This window comes from Fistularia commersonii, chromosome 9 (assembly GCF_037954325.1).
Source record: "Fistularia commersonii isolate RoL2024-O1a breed Wild chromosome 9, RoL_Fcom_v1.0, whole genome shotgun sequence".
Taxonomy (NCBI): domain Eukaryota; kingdom Metazoa; phylum Chordata; class Actinopteri; order Syngnathiformes; family Fistulariidae; genus Fistularia; species Fistularia commersonii.
Genome location: NC_141292.1, coordinates 17,225,786 through 17,244,381, shown reverse-complemented (window position 1 = coordinate 17,244,381; position 18,596 = coordinate 17,225,786). Strand labels below are relative to the sequence as shown.

Sequence of the window (18,596 nt, the reverse complement as noted above, 5' to 3'; positions counted from 1 at the left end):
AATTTTATTTATTACATTACATTACATTTATCCAAAGCGACTTACAATAGAGGGACTGCAAATAACACATGCACGTTGCACATTTATTAATTAATACATTTATTATTTTTAATTTATTATTAATTATTATTATTAATAAATCATTAATTTTATATTTATAATAATTGTAAAAAAAAAAAAAAAAAAGGTTTCTACTTCACGGGTTCTTTTTTGGAACGTAACCCCCCGCGGAAAAACCCCCCAAAAAAAAGGGGTACGTCGTCGACCGATATATCGCGAAATACTGAAAATACTTTTATTTGTTTGTGTTTTTTTTCGATGTCGCCGGTCTCCCCAGGTGAGAGCGTCCGAGGGAAAAGATGGATAAACAAAAGGAAAAGCTGAAAGGATGCCTGGAGGACTTGGATGGAGAAGAGTTCCGAGACCTGAAGTGGCACCTAAAAGAGAAGAAGATCATCAAGCTGTCTCAGATGGAGGAGATGGACCGGCGTATGGTGGTGGACAAGATATTTGAAACTCACCCTGACAATGCCATGTATGTAGCCAAGGAGGTCTTCCAGAAGATATCTAAGAACGACCTGGTGCAGGAGCTGGGCGCCGTAAAGCCAAAGACCAGTGAGTCACGGCCGTCGCAACTTTTCCTGTTTCGACTTCAACTCGACCACATTTTCTTATTTTTTTGTTTTTCTCCAAAGGTATGGCCAAGATCACGGGTACGTTCATCAAAGTCAGCGGGCCGAGCCAAGGTACGAGCTTTTGGAATTCATTTTCTGAACAAAAAAAGCCTTCGCACATGGATAAAGTCCAGTTTACTCCCCTTGTCTTATGGGTCAAAAATGACCCAAAAGACAATCTTTGTACCCTAGTGGTGTACAGCCCACATGGAAACATAAAGAGAAAAGAAGTATCACTTTTTCTAATTATGGGGTCTCTTTAGGAAAAGTCATAAAATTTCATGTTGGAAAATTGGTTAAGGTGACCCACAAGACAAAACAAGGGTTAAAAAGAACAACCCAACTGCCAGCTAGCTGCTAAGAGTGTCACGGGGGCGGACTCGGGCAGGGAACCACACCTCGGAGCAGGAATCTGGGTTGAAGCGCTTTATTTGGGTAGAACGGCAGGTAGGGTGTCGCTGGTAAGTGGAGGGAAGGGAAGGGAAGGGAAGGGAAGGGAAGGGAAGGGAAGGGAAGGGAAGGGAAGGGAAGGGAAGGGAAGGGAAGGGAAGGGAAGGGAAGGGAAGGGAAGGGAAGGGAAGGGAAGGGAAGGGAAGGAAAGGGAAGGGAAGGGAAGGGAAGGGAAGGGAAGGGAAGGGAAGGGAAGGGAAGGGAAGGGAAGGGAAGGGAAGAGAAGGGAAGGGAAGGGACCATCAGCCACCATGCGGTAGTTTTTTTTGCGCCACCTCCTCGCTGGTCCTCGGTGCTTCTTGCTTGAGTTTACTCCAGATGAGATGAGATAACAACTTTATTTATCCCGAGAGGAAATTGTTGTGCCAGAATTTCAAGTAAAAACATAACAGTAATAGATAATCGTAAGAAGGAGGGAGAATAAGAGTGTCTAAAGAAGGTCTTAAGTACAAAGATTTGAAGATTCCCTTCGGCTGAAGGAAGAGGAATTAAAAAGTCTGGTAGCCTCAGGTAGGAAAGACCTCCTGTGGCGTTCAGTGGAGCTCCTACAACTGAAAGAGCTCCAACAGGACGTCAGTGTCCATGCAGGAGGTGATGGACGTTGTCCATGATGCTGAGGAGCTTCTCTGAAACCTGCACCACAGACTCCAGCTCTCCTGATGAGCTTGTTGAGTCTGTTAGCATCAGCTGTCTTGAGCCTCCTGCCCAGCACACAACAGCGTAGAAGATGACGCTGGACACCACCGAGTGGTAAAACATCTGGTCCTGCAGATGTTGAAAAATCTGAGCCTCCTGAGGAAGAACAGACGGTTCTGACCCTTCTTGAAGATGGCGTTGGTGTTCAAGGTCCAGTTTATTGTCCAAGTGGACACCCAGGTATTTGTCGGTGTCCACAATGTCCACTTCTGTACCCCTGGTGGTGACCGGGTCCATTGTTTCCTGAAATCCACCACCAGCTCCTTCGTCTTAGACACATTGAGCTGCAGGTGGTTCAGTCCACACCACTCCACAAACCATTTTGTGCTCTTCTTGATTAATTCCAAGGACCGCCACAGCGGTGGAGGACGAGATGGTAGCAAAGTGTAACCAGGTTCTTGCTCCGGGGGAGGTTGCAGTGAAATCGGGGGGCGGGTCATAAACGGATTAATCCATTCCATGTTGTTTCTGGCGGGGATGTTTCTTTGGTCCACTAATATTTTGGTTTGAGAACAACATTTGGGGGACAAATTGAGTCCGTAATCCGAGGTACTGCTTTATTATTGCTGTCTTAAGCAAGAGTAGCCTCAACAGACGGGGAGTCCAGAGGTGTTCCCATTCCAGCCCAGAGACATAGTGCCTTGTGCATGTCCTGGGTCTTCTACAGGGCTTCCTTCCAGTTGGACTTGCCCAGAACACCTCGCCGGGAAGGTGTCCAGGAGGCATCCCGACCAGATGCCTGAACCGCCCCTCTCGATGTCTCGACTGTCAGCTCTACTTTGTGCCCTTCTGGGACGGCTGGCTCCTCACCCTTTCTCCAAGGGAGAGACTCAAGGTCGTAGCTTCGGTCCGCCGACTCAATAATGGAGGGACAGAACACGGATTTGACGGCCCTGGCTTCCCCCAGAAGATCAAAATTCTGCCAAAGGCAAGTCGGGGGGCAATGAGTATGCCCAAACAGAGTGGAAGAGTCCAACCCCTCTGGGGGCGACTGGGTTCAGAGCCTGAGCTGTGCATGGAGACGGGTACAACTGCATCTAGCGTTCCAGCTAGATGTAGTTGCATCTAGCATGTCCCCCCAACCCAAAGACCAGGGGGGTGTGGGGCTACCTTCTCGTCCGCTGGATTAAACCTCAAAGTACGCATGGCAAGTCGGGGGGCAATAAGTATGCCCAGAGTGGAAAAGAGTCCAACCCCTCTGGGGGCGACCGGAGACGGGTACAACTACATCTAGCGTTCCGGCTAGGTGTAGTTGTACCCGTCTCGATGCTCTTCGGGTCCCGGTGAGGGAAAACAAGCTCTGTTCTTGTTTTTCTTAACGAGAGTCTTCTGAACTACTCTTTGACCGGTCCCTAACCCAAGAGCCGAGCGCATGGGGGATACCCCGACAACTTGGTTACTGGTATCACCGGGACATGCGCACCCTTCCTCGAGTAGAGGATACACCACAACGTGTTTGTTTCGGCTTCTGACTCTTTCTATCGACAGGACAAAATGAAAAGAATTCGTCCGTCTGATCTATTCTGTGCTTCATCCCCTCAGAGACAGTGGCTATCTGTCGGAAAAAACTCCAATCCACTTTGAAGAAAATGTGCCAAGATGTTTTCGAGTGGAGCCTCAAGGCGGGAATGCCGACGCTGACTCGGGTCTACACCGAGCCGCACATCGCCTTGATCAACAAGGCGGCAATCGTCAATGAACACGAGGTCCAACAAATAGAGATGGCGTCCAGGAATCACGTCGCACCAGAGAGAGCCATCGAGAGGAAAGACATCTTTAAAGCCTCGACCGCCGGACAGGAGGTCGTCAGGTTGGTGTTGACGCAAGGAGTGGCCGGCATCGGTAAGACCGTTCTGACCCAGAAGTTCCTTCAGGACTGGGTGGAAGGCGACGCCGACGGCGACATCCAGTTGATATTCCCGTTGACCTTCAAAGCTCTCGGCGCTCTGGAGAACGACTTCAACTTGGTGGATCTGATTCACCACTTCTTCCCTGAAACCAATGAGATCTGCAGTTTCGAAAAGCTCAAGGTCATGTTCGTCCTCGACGGCTTGGACGAGTATCCCGAACCCCTGAACTTTGACAAGGACGAGAAGGAGACCAGCGTCAAAATGTCCCTTTCGGTGAACCTGCTATTAAAGAACCTCATCAAGGGAAACCTGCTCCCCTCCGCTCGCATCTGGATAACCACCCGACCGGCAGCAGCTCATCAGATACCTTCCTGGTGTGTCTCCAAGATGACGGAGGTCCAAGGGTTCACCAACTCCCAAAAAGAGGAGTACTTCGGGAAGCGGTGCAGGGATGAAGGGGAGGCCAAGATAATCCTCGACCATGTGAAAAAGTCCCAAAGCCTTTGCTTCATGTGTCACATCCCGATCTTCTGCTGGATCACCGCCTCCGTTCTGGAGTCGGCGCTGGAATACGGCAGAGCCAAAGAGCTTCCCAAGACACTGACCGAGACGTACATCCGTTACGTTGTGATGCAGTTGAAAGAGAAGAACATGCAGTTTGACGGAGTTCTGGACACGGATCCGCACTGGACCGAAGAGAACAGGAAGATAGTTCTGTCTCTGGCCAAACTGGCTTTCGAGCATCTGAAAAACAGCAACTTTATCTTCTCCAAAGACGACCTGAAGGCGAGTGAAATCGGAGTTCAGGAGGCCGTTAAGTACACGGAGACCCTTCCGCAGATCTTTCAAGAAGTGAAAGGATCGCAGCAGTGCAAGATGTTCTACTTCATCCATTTGAGCATTCAGGAGTTTTTCGCCGCCCTCCACGTCCACGTCACGTTCCTCGAGTCCGGAATCAACGTGCTCTCCGACAAGCAGCCATCTTGGCTTTCCAAAGTCAATCTGGACAAGACCAAGAATTTTTACCAGAGCGCTTTAGACGAAGCTTGGAAGAGCGAAAACGGACATCTGGACTTGGTCCTCCGGTTCCTTCTGGGTCTTTCCGTGAGAACCAATCAAGCTCTTCTAGACGGTTTGTGCACAACGCGCAGAAGGGCCTCGGTAATCAATCGCTCGTCGGCAAAATTGGAGAGTAAATCTGACAAAATAGTCAAAATGGTCAAGAATAAGATCAGCGACTCTCACGATCTGCAGAAAACCAACAGTATGTTCCACTGCCTGAATGAACTGAATGATCAATCTCTGATAGATGACATCCAACAGCACCTGAGTTCAGGAGGTATCTCCAGGGACACGCTGTCTGCATCTCAGTGGGCCGCGCTTGTCTTCGTCTTACTGTCATCCGGCGAAGAGATGAAAATGTTCGACCTCAAGAAATATGATCCATCCGAGGCTACACTGGAGAGGCTTGTGGCTGTTATCAAAATCGCAAATCAAGTGCAGTAAGTAGACCACACCTTGCACCCAAAACAAAACCGCTATACATCGCTCAAATAAGGCTTGCGGACACGCTAAACCAGCTAGCATCCTCGACACACATCATCGGGCACACCCTTGATACTCCAGAGTAGATAGATACCGGCTCATTCCCAGCATGGCACACGAAACATCCTTCCATCAAGGGCCAAAAGAAGGGGCATACCCTAAATTGATCTCGAGGCGGTATGTCAACAAGTCACATAAAAAGATCTTCTATTTGCACCGCAAATGCTTGCGCAGACAATCGGGCATACCCTCGGGGAAACGTAGGGTACTCCTTTGGTGAACATGCCCTCATTGATGCCCTCACAATGGCGGAGCATACCCTCCATCACTGTCCCTCCTTCCACAGACTGAGCAGCTGTAACCTGTCCGAGAGAGGCTGTAAGTGTCTGGCTGGGGTCCTGAGCGCTCAGTCCAATGTGGTCGAACTGGACCTGAGTAACAACAACCTACAGGATAAAGGCGTGAGCCTGCTGATACCCGGACTGAAGAGTAGCGACTGCAGTGTAAAAACTCTCAGGTAACTCACTGCTGTATTTTCCGCACTATAAGGCGCGCTTAACTAATCATGTAGTGCCGGAATACAACATTGTTCCAACCTCACACTAACTTCAGGTGTCCACTATCGCTAGCAGCGATAAACCAATCAGAGAACAGTAATACCGGTATGTACTGTGCTTCAACAGAATATTACAGTACATTTGTGAGTACCCCCAAAAATGGCACTGATGGGATGATGGGAATAGAGTAGCAGCAAAATAATTCAACATTAATGAATCAATAGCACGGAAGTGGAGGAAGATAGCAGATGAGCCGCAACAAGTAAAGAAGACCAAACAGTTTCCGAGGGAGCAAAGTGAGATGGATAAAGTTCAACTGAACCGATTGTTTCGTTTCGCGTTGTACACCGTATGTTTTATCATTACATCAGTCATTTGGTCGACGCTTTTATTCAAAGCGACTTACAAGAAGTCCAATTCAGTCGCTGAAGATCCAAAGTACCGGTAGTCGGAAGTCAGAAGGGACCACTCGACCAAATAGCCATCTCAGAACTATGTACATGTGTACACTCTTTTTTGGGGGTTGCTGTTGGGGGTTAAGTGCAAATGAGTAGGGTAGCGCTCGGTGAGGAGGTACGCTTTCAGCTCACGGCGAAAGATGGGCAGCGACCCCGCTGTTCTGACCTTTTTCGGGAGTTCGTTCCGTCACCGAGGAGCCGAGACCGGGGGCTCCGAGCGATGGGGTGGACGGTCGCCCGGAGGTGGCAGATCAGAGGGGACGGGTATGCTTGACCATATCCTGGAGTTGCGGTCGCCCGGGAGGCGAGCGTGAGGCTACCGGGAGCCAGTGTAGGGACATAAGAAGGGGAGTTGCGTGGGAGAATTTGGGACATCAGGCAGCTGCCGCTTTCTGAATAAGCTCTAGAGGCCTGATGGTCACCACTGGGGAACCGGCAAGAAGGGAGTTGCAGAAGTCCAACCGACCTTATGATCCGCAAAATACGGTATGTTTGACTCGGGGTTGTGGGGGTGCTGTAGCCTATCCCGCCTATCATCAGGCAAGTGGGCGCTCTGGGCCAGTTGCCAGTTGACCACAGCGCCACATATAGAGGCATACAGGCATTCACTCGTCGGGCATCTGACTTTAGAGGAGGGGGCGAAGAGTACAGCTGCTGCTTCGCATCCAGAAGAGCCAGATGCCTCCTGGACACCTTCCTGGTGAGATGGACCAAGTGCCCAATAAGCATCAGAAAATGGATGGATGGGTAGTCAAGAACAAGGCTAATCTTTTTCAAGCTAGCGTGAAAATGGATGGTGTCTTTCATATGAGCTGTTTATGTCAAGCCCAGCCATTTAGCTCTTTCTGTTTTCCCCTAGGCTGAGTTTGTGCAACCTGACGGAGAAAAGCTGTGAAGCTCTGTCTTCAGCCCTGAGCTCCGCCAGCAAGTTGAGAGAGCTGGATCTCAGCAACAACGACCTGCGGGACTCCGGGGTGAAGCTGCTGTCCGAAGGCCTGAAGAGTCAACAATGCCACCTGAGGGTACTCAGGTTAGACCCAGACGCCTCTTTTCAGAGGTCACCATTTTTAAATCCGGAGTGAAAACCCCATGTTTACATAGGTACCATCAGCCTTACGTTCCCCATTTGTTTTTTTTGCTAGCATCTTTAATGGTGTTTTTGTGTGTTAGCCTGATATTTCCCTAATGTTTCTCTGCAGTAGAATTAGCATCACATTTAGCCGCCGTTTGCCGAGTTCCATCTGTTTACTAGTGCCGGTAATGCAACTCAGTATCTGTTTGCCATCTACTTGCTACATTAACATTGACCTTTTTTCAGCACATATTAGTATAATGTGGGCCCTTTCAGGATCAGCTTGTTTTACTTATACTGTGATATTATAACTACATATGGACAGTGCAGCCTGAGGAGGGTACGCGCCTTTGTCTTTCTGAGCCCTTCCCAAGCCAGAATACATGCAGAGAGTTGCGTCAGGAAGGGATTCGAACTTGTACCGGTGGAAATTGGGCTCCTTTGGGTGGAAGATGGAGAGGTGGTTCTGAAGCAGAGCGAAAAGAGGAAAGAGAAGAGTCTGGGACTGAGAGTCGGGGATTTTGAATATTGGGATGATGACAGGAAACGGTAGTTGGTTGATATGATGCAGAGAAGGAAGGTGGAGGTACTGTGTGTCCAGGAGACCAGGTAGAAAGGCTAGAAACTTAGGAGCAAGTTCGAAGTTGTACTATCGTGGCACTGACAAGAAGAGAAATGGAGTAGGAGTTATCTTGAAGGAGGAGTTTGTTAGGAACGTCCTGGAGGTGAAAAGAATGTCAGATAGACTTGTGAGTCTGAAACTGGAAATTAAAGGCTCAATGTTGTTAGCAGCTGTGCCCCTAGAGGTCGGATGGGAGTTGGAGGAGAAGGAGAACTGAGTTAGATGAAGTGATGCAGAATATCCCCAGAGGTGAGAGAGTGGTAATTGGTGCAGACTTCAATGGACATGTTGATGCAGGAAATAGAGGGGGTGAAGAAGTGATGGGCAGATTTGGTATCCAGGATAGGAACACTGAGGGGCAGATGGTGGTAGACTTTCACAAGGTGAATATTTTTTTCCAGAAAAGGCAGAAAGACAGGGTAACTTTTAAGAGCTGAGGTAGGAGCAGACCGGTAGACTACATCTTGTTTGGACAATGTCATCTGAAGGAGGTCAGCGACTGGTCAGGGAGAGCTTCCAGAGGACTGTACAACTATAGCTAATGTGATCAGGGAGACAGGCAAGAGAGTACTTGATGTGTTGTCTGGAAGGAAAGTAGATAAGGAGACTTGGTGCTGGGGAGGGGACTGAAGAGAACAGACAGGAAGACAGGGAGATGCAGCACAAGGTAAAGGTCGAGGCAACAAAGGACAAACAAAGGTTGCATGATGACTTGTATGCTCGGTTGGAAAGTAAGGAGGGAGAGAAGAGTTTGAATTGGCAAGCAAAAAAGAAGAGATGCGAAGGGCACATAGGGAAATGTATTCACAGTTGCCAGAAGAGTGATGGGAAGATGCAAAGAGTACTTTGAAGAGTTGATGAATGGAGAAATTATCGAGAGCACCTATCAAATGTTTCGGAGAGAAGGTCGGACTGAGATGGTTTGAGATGGAGGAGGTTGATACGCTAAGCGACCCATGAAGGGAATTGCCCCAAGGAAAAGAAGAATTTAACTACATATAGACCACAATTAGCAACCTTTAGACCAGTGTTTGGCTCCTCTAGATGCTTTCTGGGCACTTTTAAATCATGTTCAGCCTTAGGTAGCTCTTCAGTAGCCACTGGTAACAACAATTAGTCTCATGATAGTCTATCACAGCTGGCTGTTAGCATCTGCTGATAGCTGTTTGGGAATCTTGTTCCCATCTTTTAGCTTGTTTTTGGTTCGTGCTAGCTCCTGTTGTTGAATATTCTCACCTTTTAGCATGGATTTAAGTCAAATTAGCATCCTTCATCCGTTTGTTATCCATGATTAGCCTCTCTTAGTCATTAGCAAAGACCAGCCTGCTTAACGACGTGGTATATTTTAGCAGCCGTCCACCGATACCTTTCGAGAACTTTATTTAGATCTGGTGGTCAAAAGGGAGAGCGCACTAGCATGTCCAGCACAAGGGCAACTACCCCTGGTATGTTTTTGTTGAGGCTGGAGCTGCAATCAATGTCTGTGAAAGCTAATGGCGTGTCAGCGATGACCTGGAGGTATGATGTCGCAGTTTGTTTGTTTGTTTTTTTTGTCCAGTCTCTCCGGCTGCCTAGTGACCAAGGACGGCTGCTCATCTCTGGCTGCGGCCCTTGACGCCAACCCCTCCCGCCTCAGAACGCTAGACCTCAGCTACAACAACCTCGGCAAGACGGGGGAGGAGCTTCTGTCCAACCGCAAGAACTGGAAACTCAAAACACTCAGGTTAGTGTTTCACCTCTGCTAATGCTATAGGGAGGGACTTGATGTCACTGAAAGGAAAGGGAAGCCCGGTTGGGGCAGGTGGCTATGTGAAAGGCGCTAGGTCAGGACAAGGCAAGGCCCTAGCATACACCGAAGGAGAGTGAAGCATCGGTGACAGGTGGGTAGGAGGAGGGCGCTAGCTTACACCAAAGAGAGGGGGAACCCCAGTCGGGACAAGGCAAGGCTTGAGCATACACTGAAGGGAGTGTGAAGCCGGTCAGGGACGGGTGGCTAGGCAGATGGCGCTAGCTTACACTGAAGGAAGGGTAACCTCAGTTGGGGCAGATGGCAAGGCACTAGCACTCACCAACGAGGGAGAAGCCCGGTTTGGGATGGACAGTTATGCAAAAGGCACTAGCTAGCCCTTCAGGACAAGGGAGGGCTCGAGCATACACCAAAGGAAGAGGAACTCCAATCGGGGATGGGCAGCTAGGCAGGGGGCAATGGCATTCACCGATAAGGGAAAGGACCGAATTTGGAGGGAAAAAGAGTGAATGTGAGCTAAATACCGTATTGTTACGACTATAAGGCGCACCGCACTATAAGGCGCAGTCTCAGTTATGTGTGCCATTACTGTATTTAACACACACATAAGGCGCACCTGATTATAAGGCGCGGGTTTTTATACAATCCATGCCCACACTTCCCCCTTTAATGTTCTCATGGTGTCCTCTACGTCTGGCTTACAACAATAACACAAGCATACAAGTGTGCGTATTCAAAAACAGAGCGGCAGCTAAACTGAGTTTGGTATTCACATTTTTTTACCGGTAAACGTCATCGATCGAACCCGTGGAAGTCCTCGTCCTCTGTTTCTGATTTGAACAGCTGCGCTAAATCTCCATCAAACATGCCAGGTTTACTTTCTTCACCGCCAGAGTCACTTTCCGTGCCGCGCGGCTCCTCGGAAATGATGCCGGCTTTTGCGAAAGCTCGAACAACAGTGCCGGCGGACACGTTAGCCCGAGCGTCTAAAATCCATTCGCAAATTGTGGCAAAACATTGTAACAGCAGTGTAGCATGTAGCAACAGTCTAGCATGTAGCAACAGTGTAGCAACAGTGTAGCATGTAGCAACAGTGTAGCATGTAGCAACAGTGTAACAACAGCATGGCATGTAGCAGCAGTGTAGCAACAGTATAACATGTAGCGACAGTGTAACAGCAGTGTAGCATGTAGCAACAGTGTAACAGCAGTGTAGCAACAGTGTAACATGTAGCAACAGTGTAGCAACAATGTAGCAACAGTGTAACATGTAGCAACAGTGTAGCATGTAGCAACAGTGTAGCAACAGTGTAGCATGTAGCAACAGTGTAGCATGTAGCAACAGTGTAACAGCAGTGTAGCATGTAGCAACAGTGTAACAGCAGTGTAGCATGTAGCAACAGTGTAACAGCAGTGTACCAACAGTGTAACATGTAGCAACAGTGTAGCAACAATGTAGCAACAGTGTAACATGTAGCAACAGTGTAGCATGTAGCAACAGTGTAGCATGTAGCAACAGTGTAGCATGTAGCAACAGTGTAACAGCAGTGTAGCAACAGTGTAACAGCAGTGTAGCAACAGTGTAGCATGTAGCAACAGTGTAGCAGCAGTGTAGCAACAGTGTAACATGTAGCAACAGTGTAGCATGTAGCAACAGTGTAGCAACAGTGTAGCATGTAGCAACAGTGTAGCATGTAGCAACAGTGTAACAGCAGTGTAGCATGTAGCAACAGTGTAACAGCAGTGTAGCAACAGTGTAGCATGTAGCTACAATGTAACAGCAGTGTAGCATGTAGCGACAGTGTAACAGCAGTGTAGCATGTAGCAACAGTGTAACAGCAGTGTAGCATGTAGCAACAGTGTAGCAACAATATAGCAACAGTGTAGCATGTAGCGACAGTGTAACAGCAGTGTAGCATGTAGCGACAGTGTAACAGCAGTGTAGCATGTAGCAACAGTGGAGCAACAATATAGCAACATTGTAGCATTTAGCGACAGTGTAACAGCAGTGTAGCATGTAGCAACAGTGTAACAGCAGTGTAGCATGTAGCGACAGTGTAGCAACAATATAGCAACAGTGTAGCATGTAGCGACAGTGTAGCAACAATATAGCAACAGTGTAGCATGTAGCGACAGTGTAACAGCAGTGTAGCATGTAGCGACAGTGTAGCAACAGTGTAGCATGTAGCGACAGTGTAGCAACAGTGTAGCATGTAGTGACAGTGTAGCAACAGTGTAGCATGTAGCGACAGTGTAGCAACAATATAGCAACAGTGTAGCATGTAGCGACAGTGTAACAGCAGTGTAGCAACAGTGTAGCATGTAGCTACAGTGTAACAGCAGTGTAGCATGTAGCAACAGTGGAGCAACAATATAGCAACATTGTAGCATTTAGCGACAGTGTAACAGCAGTGTAGCATGTAGCAACAGTGTAACAGCAGTGTAGCATGTAGCGACAGTGTAGCAACAATATAGCAACAGTGTAGCATGTAGCGACAGTGTAGCAACAATATAGCAACAGTGTAGCATGTAGCGACAGTGTAACAGCAGTGTAGCATGTAGCGACAGTGTAGCAACAGTGTAGCATGTAGCGACAGTGTAGCAACAGTGTAGCATGTAGTGACAGTGTAGCAACAGTGTAGCATGTAGCGACAGTGTAGCAACAATATAGCAACAGTGTAGCATGTAGCGACAGTGTAACAGCAGTGTAGCAACAGTGTAGCATGTAGCTACAGTGTAACAGCAATGTAGCATGTAGCAACAGTGTAGCAACAATATAGCAACAGTGTAGCATGTAGCGGCAGTGTAACAGCAATGTAGCATGTAGCAACAGTGTAGCAACAATATAGCAACAGTGTAGCATGTAGCGGCAGTGTAACAGCAATGTAGCATGTAGCAACAGTGTAGCAACAATATAGCAACAGTGTAGCATGTAGCGGCAGTGTAACAGCAGTGTAGCATGTAGCGACAGTGTAGCAACAGTGTAGCATGTAGCGCCGCACATTTTGAAGAAAATGTAAGACTCCCGTGCGCCTTATAGTCTCTAAAAGACGGTACCAACACTCCGTCCTCCGCAGGTTCGACAACGGCGGCGACTCGCGCATGAAACCCGGCCTGAAGAAATGTAAGTGTTTTCCGCCGTCGTTCCGACATCCGGCGTTTCCCGTCCGACATCCTCGCATCGTCTTTCCCCCGTCAGATTCCCGCGACCTCCGTCTCGACAAGAAGACGGCGAGCGAGAAGCTGAAGCTGTCGGACGACGACAAAACCGCGGCGTGCCCGTCCGTCGCCGAGTCGTACCTGGATCACCCGGACGGCTTCGACGACCGCCCGCAGCTGCTGTGCCGGGACGCCGTTTCGGGGCGCTGCTACTGGGAAGTGGCGTGGAAGGGGGAGGTGGACGTCGCCGTGACGACGGACAGGAAGGCGGAGACGGTGTTCGGACAGACGGATAAGTCGTGGAGGCTCCGCTGCAAAGGCGGTAAGAGAGTCTCGCTGCTGCACGACGGAAGGAAGACGCAGGTTTTGGCGCCGGGAACCGGGAAGGTCGCCGTTTTTTGGGATCAGCCGGCGGGCGTTCTGTCCTTCTACATGGTGGACCAGGAGAGCAGGATCCACCTCCACACCTTCAGCACCGCCGCTGAGACCCTCTACCCTGGATTTGGAATCTGGCCCTGCTCTTCTATCACTCTTCTGGGCAGCTAGAGGAGCTTCTAACGTAGGATAAACGTACCAAAAAAATAAGGGAAAAAAAAAAAAATTCCTGATCAAAGTTTTTAATTCCTTTCATTCAACTTTTTAATTCCTCTTCCTTCAAATTGTTGTGCTTTTTAAGAGCTTAAAACACTTTGACGCTTTATATTTTATCGTATTTCTTATTCGCCCTCCTTCCTACTATTATCTATTATTGTTATGTTTTGCTTTAAACTCTGGCACAACAATTTCCTTCGGGATAAATAAAGTTGTTCTGATCTTATCTTATCTAATCTAATCTTATCTAATCTAATCTAATCTAATCTTATCTTATCTTATCTTATCTTATTTTATCTAATCTAATCTAATCTAATCTTATCTTATCTTATCTTATCTTATTTTATCTAATCTAATCTAATCTAATCTTATCTTATCTTATCTTATCTTATCTTATCTTAATTATTAAAAAAGTGAAAGTGACTAAATGAGTAATGTTAAATATGAATACAAATTACAATTAAAGGTCAGAATAATTATCTTATCATATATTATCTTATGTTATCTCATCTTATTTTACTTTATCATATCTTATGTTATCTTATTTTATCTTATCTTATCTTATCTAATCTAATCTAATCTAATCTTATCTTAATTATTAAAAAAGTGAAAGTGACTAAATGAGCAATGCTAAATATGAATACAAATTACAATTAAAGGTCAGAATAATTATTTTATCTTATCTAATCTTATCTAATCTTATCTAATCTTATCTTATCTTATCTTATCTTATTTTATCTTGTCTTATCTTATTTTATCTTATCTTATCTGATCTTATCTTAATTATTAAAAAAGTGAAAGTGACTAAATGAGTAATGTTAAATATGAATACAAGTTACAATTAAAGGTCAGAATAATTATTTTATCTTATCTTATCTTATCTCATCTTAATTTATCTTATCATATCTTATCTTATCATAATTATAAAAAAAGTGAAAGTGACTACATTTAAATTTAAATACAAATTACAATTAAAGGTCAGAATAATTATCTTATCTTTCCTTATGTTATCTTATCTTATCTTATCTTATCTCATCTTATCTTATCTTAAAAAAAGCTTAAGATAAATGGAATAACAAAAGAAAGTGCAAATAGAGATAGAATTAAGCCCCCTCGTGAGTCTGAATGAAAAGTGAAGAACGAATCAATAAATTTAGCAAGAACACCAATCACTGGCAAATGTTTATGAAATTGTTAATAGTCTAAATCAAATTGATGATTTTCTACTTGACAAATAAAATAAACGCTTCCCATCAAAATCAAAGCGAATCATTCACTTATCTTGACTGACAACACTTTAAAAAAAAAAAAAGTCAAAATGCAGGAAAAAAAAACAAGTGTTTGGTGATTTTTGTCACCCAAAAATCCAACAAATTCAGGTATGTAATGATACTTGGGGTCAACGTTAGCTTGATTTACCGGAAACCAACACATGGATCGGTGTTTACTCTTTGAATCACATCCCTCCGCCATCAACCGCCAAAGGCCGACAAACTGAGATCCAGAATATTAGGAAAGCCCTAAAATCCTGTGGCAACCCTAACTGGGCCAAATCTGAAACCCCCAAATCCAAGATCACAGAAGAGGAGGACAGTAACAAACGTAGGGACATAAGCATACCGTATGTTGCTGGCGAAACTCCGAAGGGTTTTCAAGAAGCACTCCAAGGACACCCAGGAACAAGATCGAAAACATGGTGAACGCTGTCACGTGCGCAGAAGATTGTGATGTTGTCTACATCTAACGGATGGCCCAAAACAAGGGAGCCACCTCTTCAGGACTCTGCAGTCCACCTACACCTCAAGGACCTCCTTCGAAGACGGAAATGTCGGCATTCTGGCCGGAGAAGACGGGTGATTCCAGGGAGGAGTCGAAGAAGGCATGTTTGAACGGAGTAAGGGGCGATTCCCTTACGTACGATAGTCTACATCAGGGGTCGGCAACCTTTAACACCCAAAGAGCCGTTTGGACCCGGTTTCCTCGGAAAAGAAAACACCGGGAGCCGCAATTACTTTTTGACGTCTAAAATTAAGGTACCACTGTATATATTGCTTTTTATTACCTTTACACTTTGTATAAACAAGGGTGTTGCTTCTGAAATTCACAAAGTATTACGGAGAAAATTCAATTTTATTTATGTAATGAACTCATTTTGGGCTTTCAGAGCGTGTAGCGGAGCCTTGACCTGAATTTTAAAAATAAATCGGGAAAAAAATTACTGTGTCAGTAAAGAATAAAAAATAAATATTTGCAAAATATCTTCATAAATATTTATTTTACCTGGTTTATGGGACTTCTGCGCGCAGCATCTGCAAATTTACCGGCTTCCGCGTTTATTTTGAGCGGCGAAAAATAATGAATATAATTTTATTTAATATTTCAAGATCCCAAATATTCTTCCAACTTAGAACTAAAAGTTAAAAAAAAAAAAAACACAAATGATGAAAATTTTGGCTACACCTTTTCAAATTTTAATCCAGCAACGTCCCCAGAACTTGTACCTTCGTTCCTACCTAAGCATTAGCTTAATACCGTGTAAACAAAGCAACGGTAGCCTAATGTGAAAAAGCAAAGTCCACATCGGACGATGAACGTCGGGTATTTTTACTCGATATAAGATACCCCATAAAAAAATCCCTGTTGTCCAAAGATGTTAAAATACAACAATGCATGGCAAATTGAAGTTTTTATTAAAATAAAAAAAAAAAAGGATCTTGATGATATTTACCGGCTAAAGTGGTATGTCCTTGAGCGGCGGTGATGTCACGTATACCGTTATAATCCATCGATGTCCTTGTCACCATGGCAACAGCGGCAGCCGGTCCACCTGGCTTGTAGCTCAGGAGCCTTCTGATCCCCGGATCAATAATCAATAGGCGTTTTCAAATGGCAATCGATCCAACAGGTGATGGCAAGCGGGCTGAAATGCAACAAAAATTAATCCATTTGAAAAAAAAAAAATACAAAAAAAAACAAAACAAGGGGTTCAATTAATGTTATTTTTGAAATAAATTCATTATTTAAAAAAAAAAAAAGGGTGAAAAAAATTTGATCCAATTTTTTTTTTTTTTTTCCTAAGGATCAAGTCAGCTAAAACAATTACACATGTAATAACCCGATCATGTGATATATCGTCAAAATAAGAATAAGAACAACTTTATTAATCCCGAAGGAAATTGCTGTGCCAGAGTTACAGAAAATATAACAGTAATAAATAATAAAAGAAAAGGCAGAATTAGAAATAAAAATAAACTATAAACTATAAAGCGTCTCAGTGAAACTATAAAGTTTCACTATAATATAACCTGGTAATATACTCACAGAACATGATCTCATATCATAATCCGATCACATATTATCATTATAATATTTGAAAACATCTTATTTTGGCTGGAAGGAAGTGACATCATACCGTGGGTTGACACGAGCAGGACTCAGAATCTAGCAATAAATATTGAACGGTAGCCAAAAATACAAACAGAAATGGAGCCAAACAAAAACTGAATAAGGGACAAAGGACGACTAGCAACACTAGCGAACAGGCTAACAAACTGAAGGCGACTAGCTTGTTAGCATTAAGCGCTAACAGGTTCCCCTTGCAACGTGCCTGGAGGGGCCAATGCGTGTGTTAGCTTGTTCATGTATGTGTCGCTCTGCCCTACCGCCTGTTAGCATCAGGCGCTAACAGGTTCCCCTTGCAACGTGCCTGGAGAGGCCAGTGTGTGTGTTAGCTTGTTCATGTATGTGTCGCTCTGCCCTACTGCCTGTTAGCATCAGGCGCTAACAGGTTCCCCTTGCAACGTGCCTGGAGGGGCAGTGTGTGTGTTAGCTTGTTGATCTGTGTGTCGCCTAAATGCGCTTGTTAGCATCAAGCGCTAACAGGTTCCCCTTGCAACGTGCCTGGAGAGGCCAGTGTGTGTGTTAGCTTGTTGATGTGTGTGTCGCTCTCCCTAGCACCTGTTAGCATCAAGCGCTAACAGGTTCCCCCTGCAACGTGCCTGGAGGGGCCAATGTGTGTGTTAGCTTGTTGATCTGTGTGTCACCTAAATGCGCCTGTTAGCATCAGGCGCTAACAGGTTCCCCTTGCAACACTCCTGGAGGGGCAGTGTGTGTGTGTTAGCTTGTTGATGTGTGTGTGTTTGTGAGCGAACGCCATTCCCCAAATCTTTCGATTTTCCCGACATCGTCATGGCAACACGCCGGTTGCGCAAATGTTGCAAAAACGTCCGTAGCTCCGCCCTAGCGCCTGTTAGCGTCAGGCGCTAACAGGTTTACAAATCGACACGCTGGTGCTGCTGTCAGCTAGAGATTGTGAAAGAGTATGTGTGTGTGTGTGTGTGTGTGTGTGTGTGTGTGTGTGTGTGCACGTGCGCCAATGTAGATCCTCCATGAGCTCCCGTCAAAGTAAGCTTATTAGCATCACAGGGAAGAAGCGGGGGAATTCTGAAATTCATTACCTCACGGTTTCCCACACACACACACACACACACACACACACACACACACACAGGCTGAAACCATCACTCCGTCTTCCTGTTCTTCCTCTCTGTGTGTGCCGACGCAATCCACCAACCGCCAAAGGCCCTGATGCTAAAAGAGCGGCGGCGGCGGCGGGCTGGTGGGGGCGGGGCTGAAGCGAGGAGGAGGCGGAGCTTGAAATTCATAGCCGTCAAAGAGTGGTCGTCATGGAGACCAGCTTGAATCAAGTCGACATCAAATAAAAATTGAAAACTCAAAATTGAAAATTCAAATTTCAAATTCAAAATTTCCAAACCAAAATCAAAATAATTCGAATTTAAATCAGACATAAATTTCAATTTCAATTAAATTGACAAAATAGGGGGAAGCCAATCTTGGTAACTTAAAAAATAAACCATTTCAATATTGAGAAGACAATAAAATTTTCTGTAGAATTCCGAAAAAGATGGCCCAGAAGTCTCTTTTTTTAATAGAAAATAAAAGAGAAAATAATCTTCAGATTGCAAATTCAAATTAGGAAAAAAAATGAAAATTTGAAATGACAAAAAAAAGGGGAAATGTAATCTGTAAATGTTGCATATATTTACTGATAATTACCAAAAAAATATTTAGATATTGGAAAGAAATTATCTACTTGAAAATAACGGAAATAAAGCACTAAAATGAACAGTGGTATTTCCTTTTAAAAAAACATTAT

The 18,596-nt window shown here is 45.4% G+C and overlaps 1 protein-coding gene across 1 annotated transcript; it reads left to right on the top strand.

Moving 5' to 3' along the window:
* Positions 1-359: 359 nt before the first annotated feature.
* Positions 360-13,375, top strand: LOC147231453 (NACHT, LRR and PYD domains-containing protein 3-like). The gene is made up of 8 exons (XM_086153014.1): positions 360-615; positions 696-746; positions 3,363-4,755; positions 5,562-5,732; positions 7,090-7,260; positions 9,483-9,647; positions 12,748-12,794; positions 12,870-13,375. Exons 1-8 carry the CDS (start codon positions 360-362, stop codon positions 13,373-13,375), a joined length of 2,760 nt encoding a protein of 919 aa, XP_086009140.1.
* The last annotated feature ends 5,221 nt before the right edge of the window (positions 13,376-18,596 follow it).

Bases quoted from the DNA above. Each gene is read 5' to 3' on its own strand.
- LOC147231453 (XM_086153014.1), top strand. From the start codon at position 360: ATGGATAAACAAAAGGAAAAGCTGAAAGGATGCCTGGAGGACTTGGAT. The intron at 747-3,362 runs GTACGAGCTTTT...TCATCCCCTCAG, and splicing joins AGTCAGCGGGCCGAGCCAAG to AGACAGTGGCTATCTGTCGG. The intron at 4,756-5,561 runs GTTCCTTCTGGG...CTCCTTCCACAG, and splicing joins CATCTGGACTTGGTCCTCCG to ACTGAGCAGCTGTAACCTGT.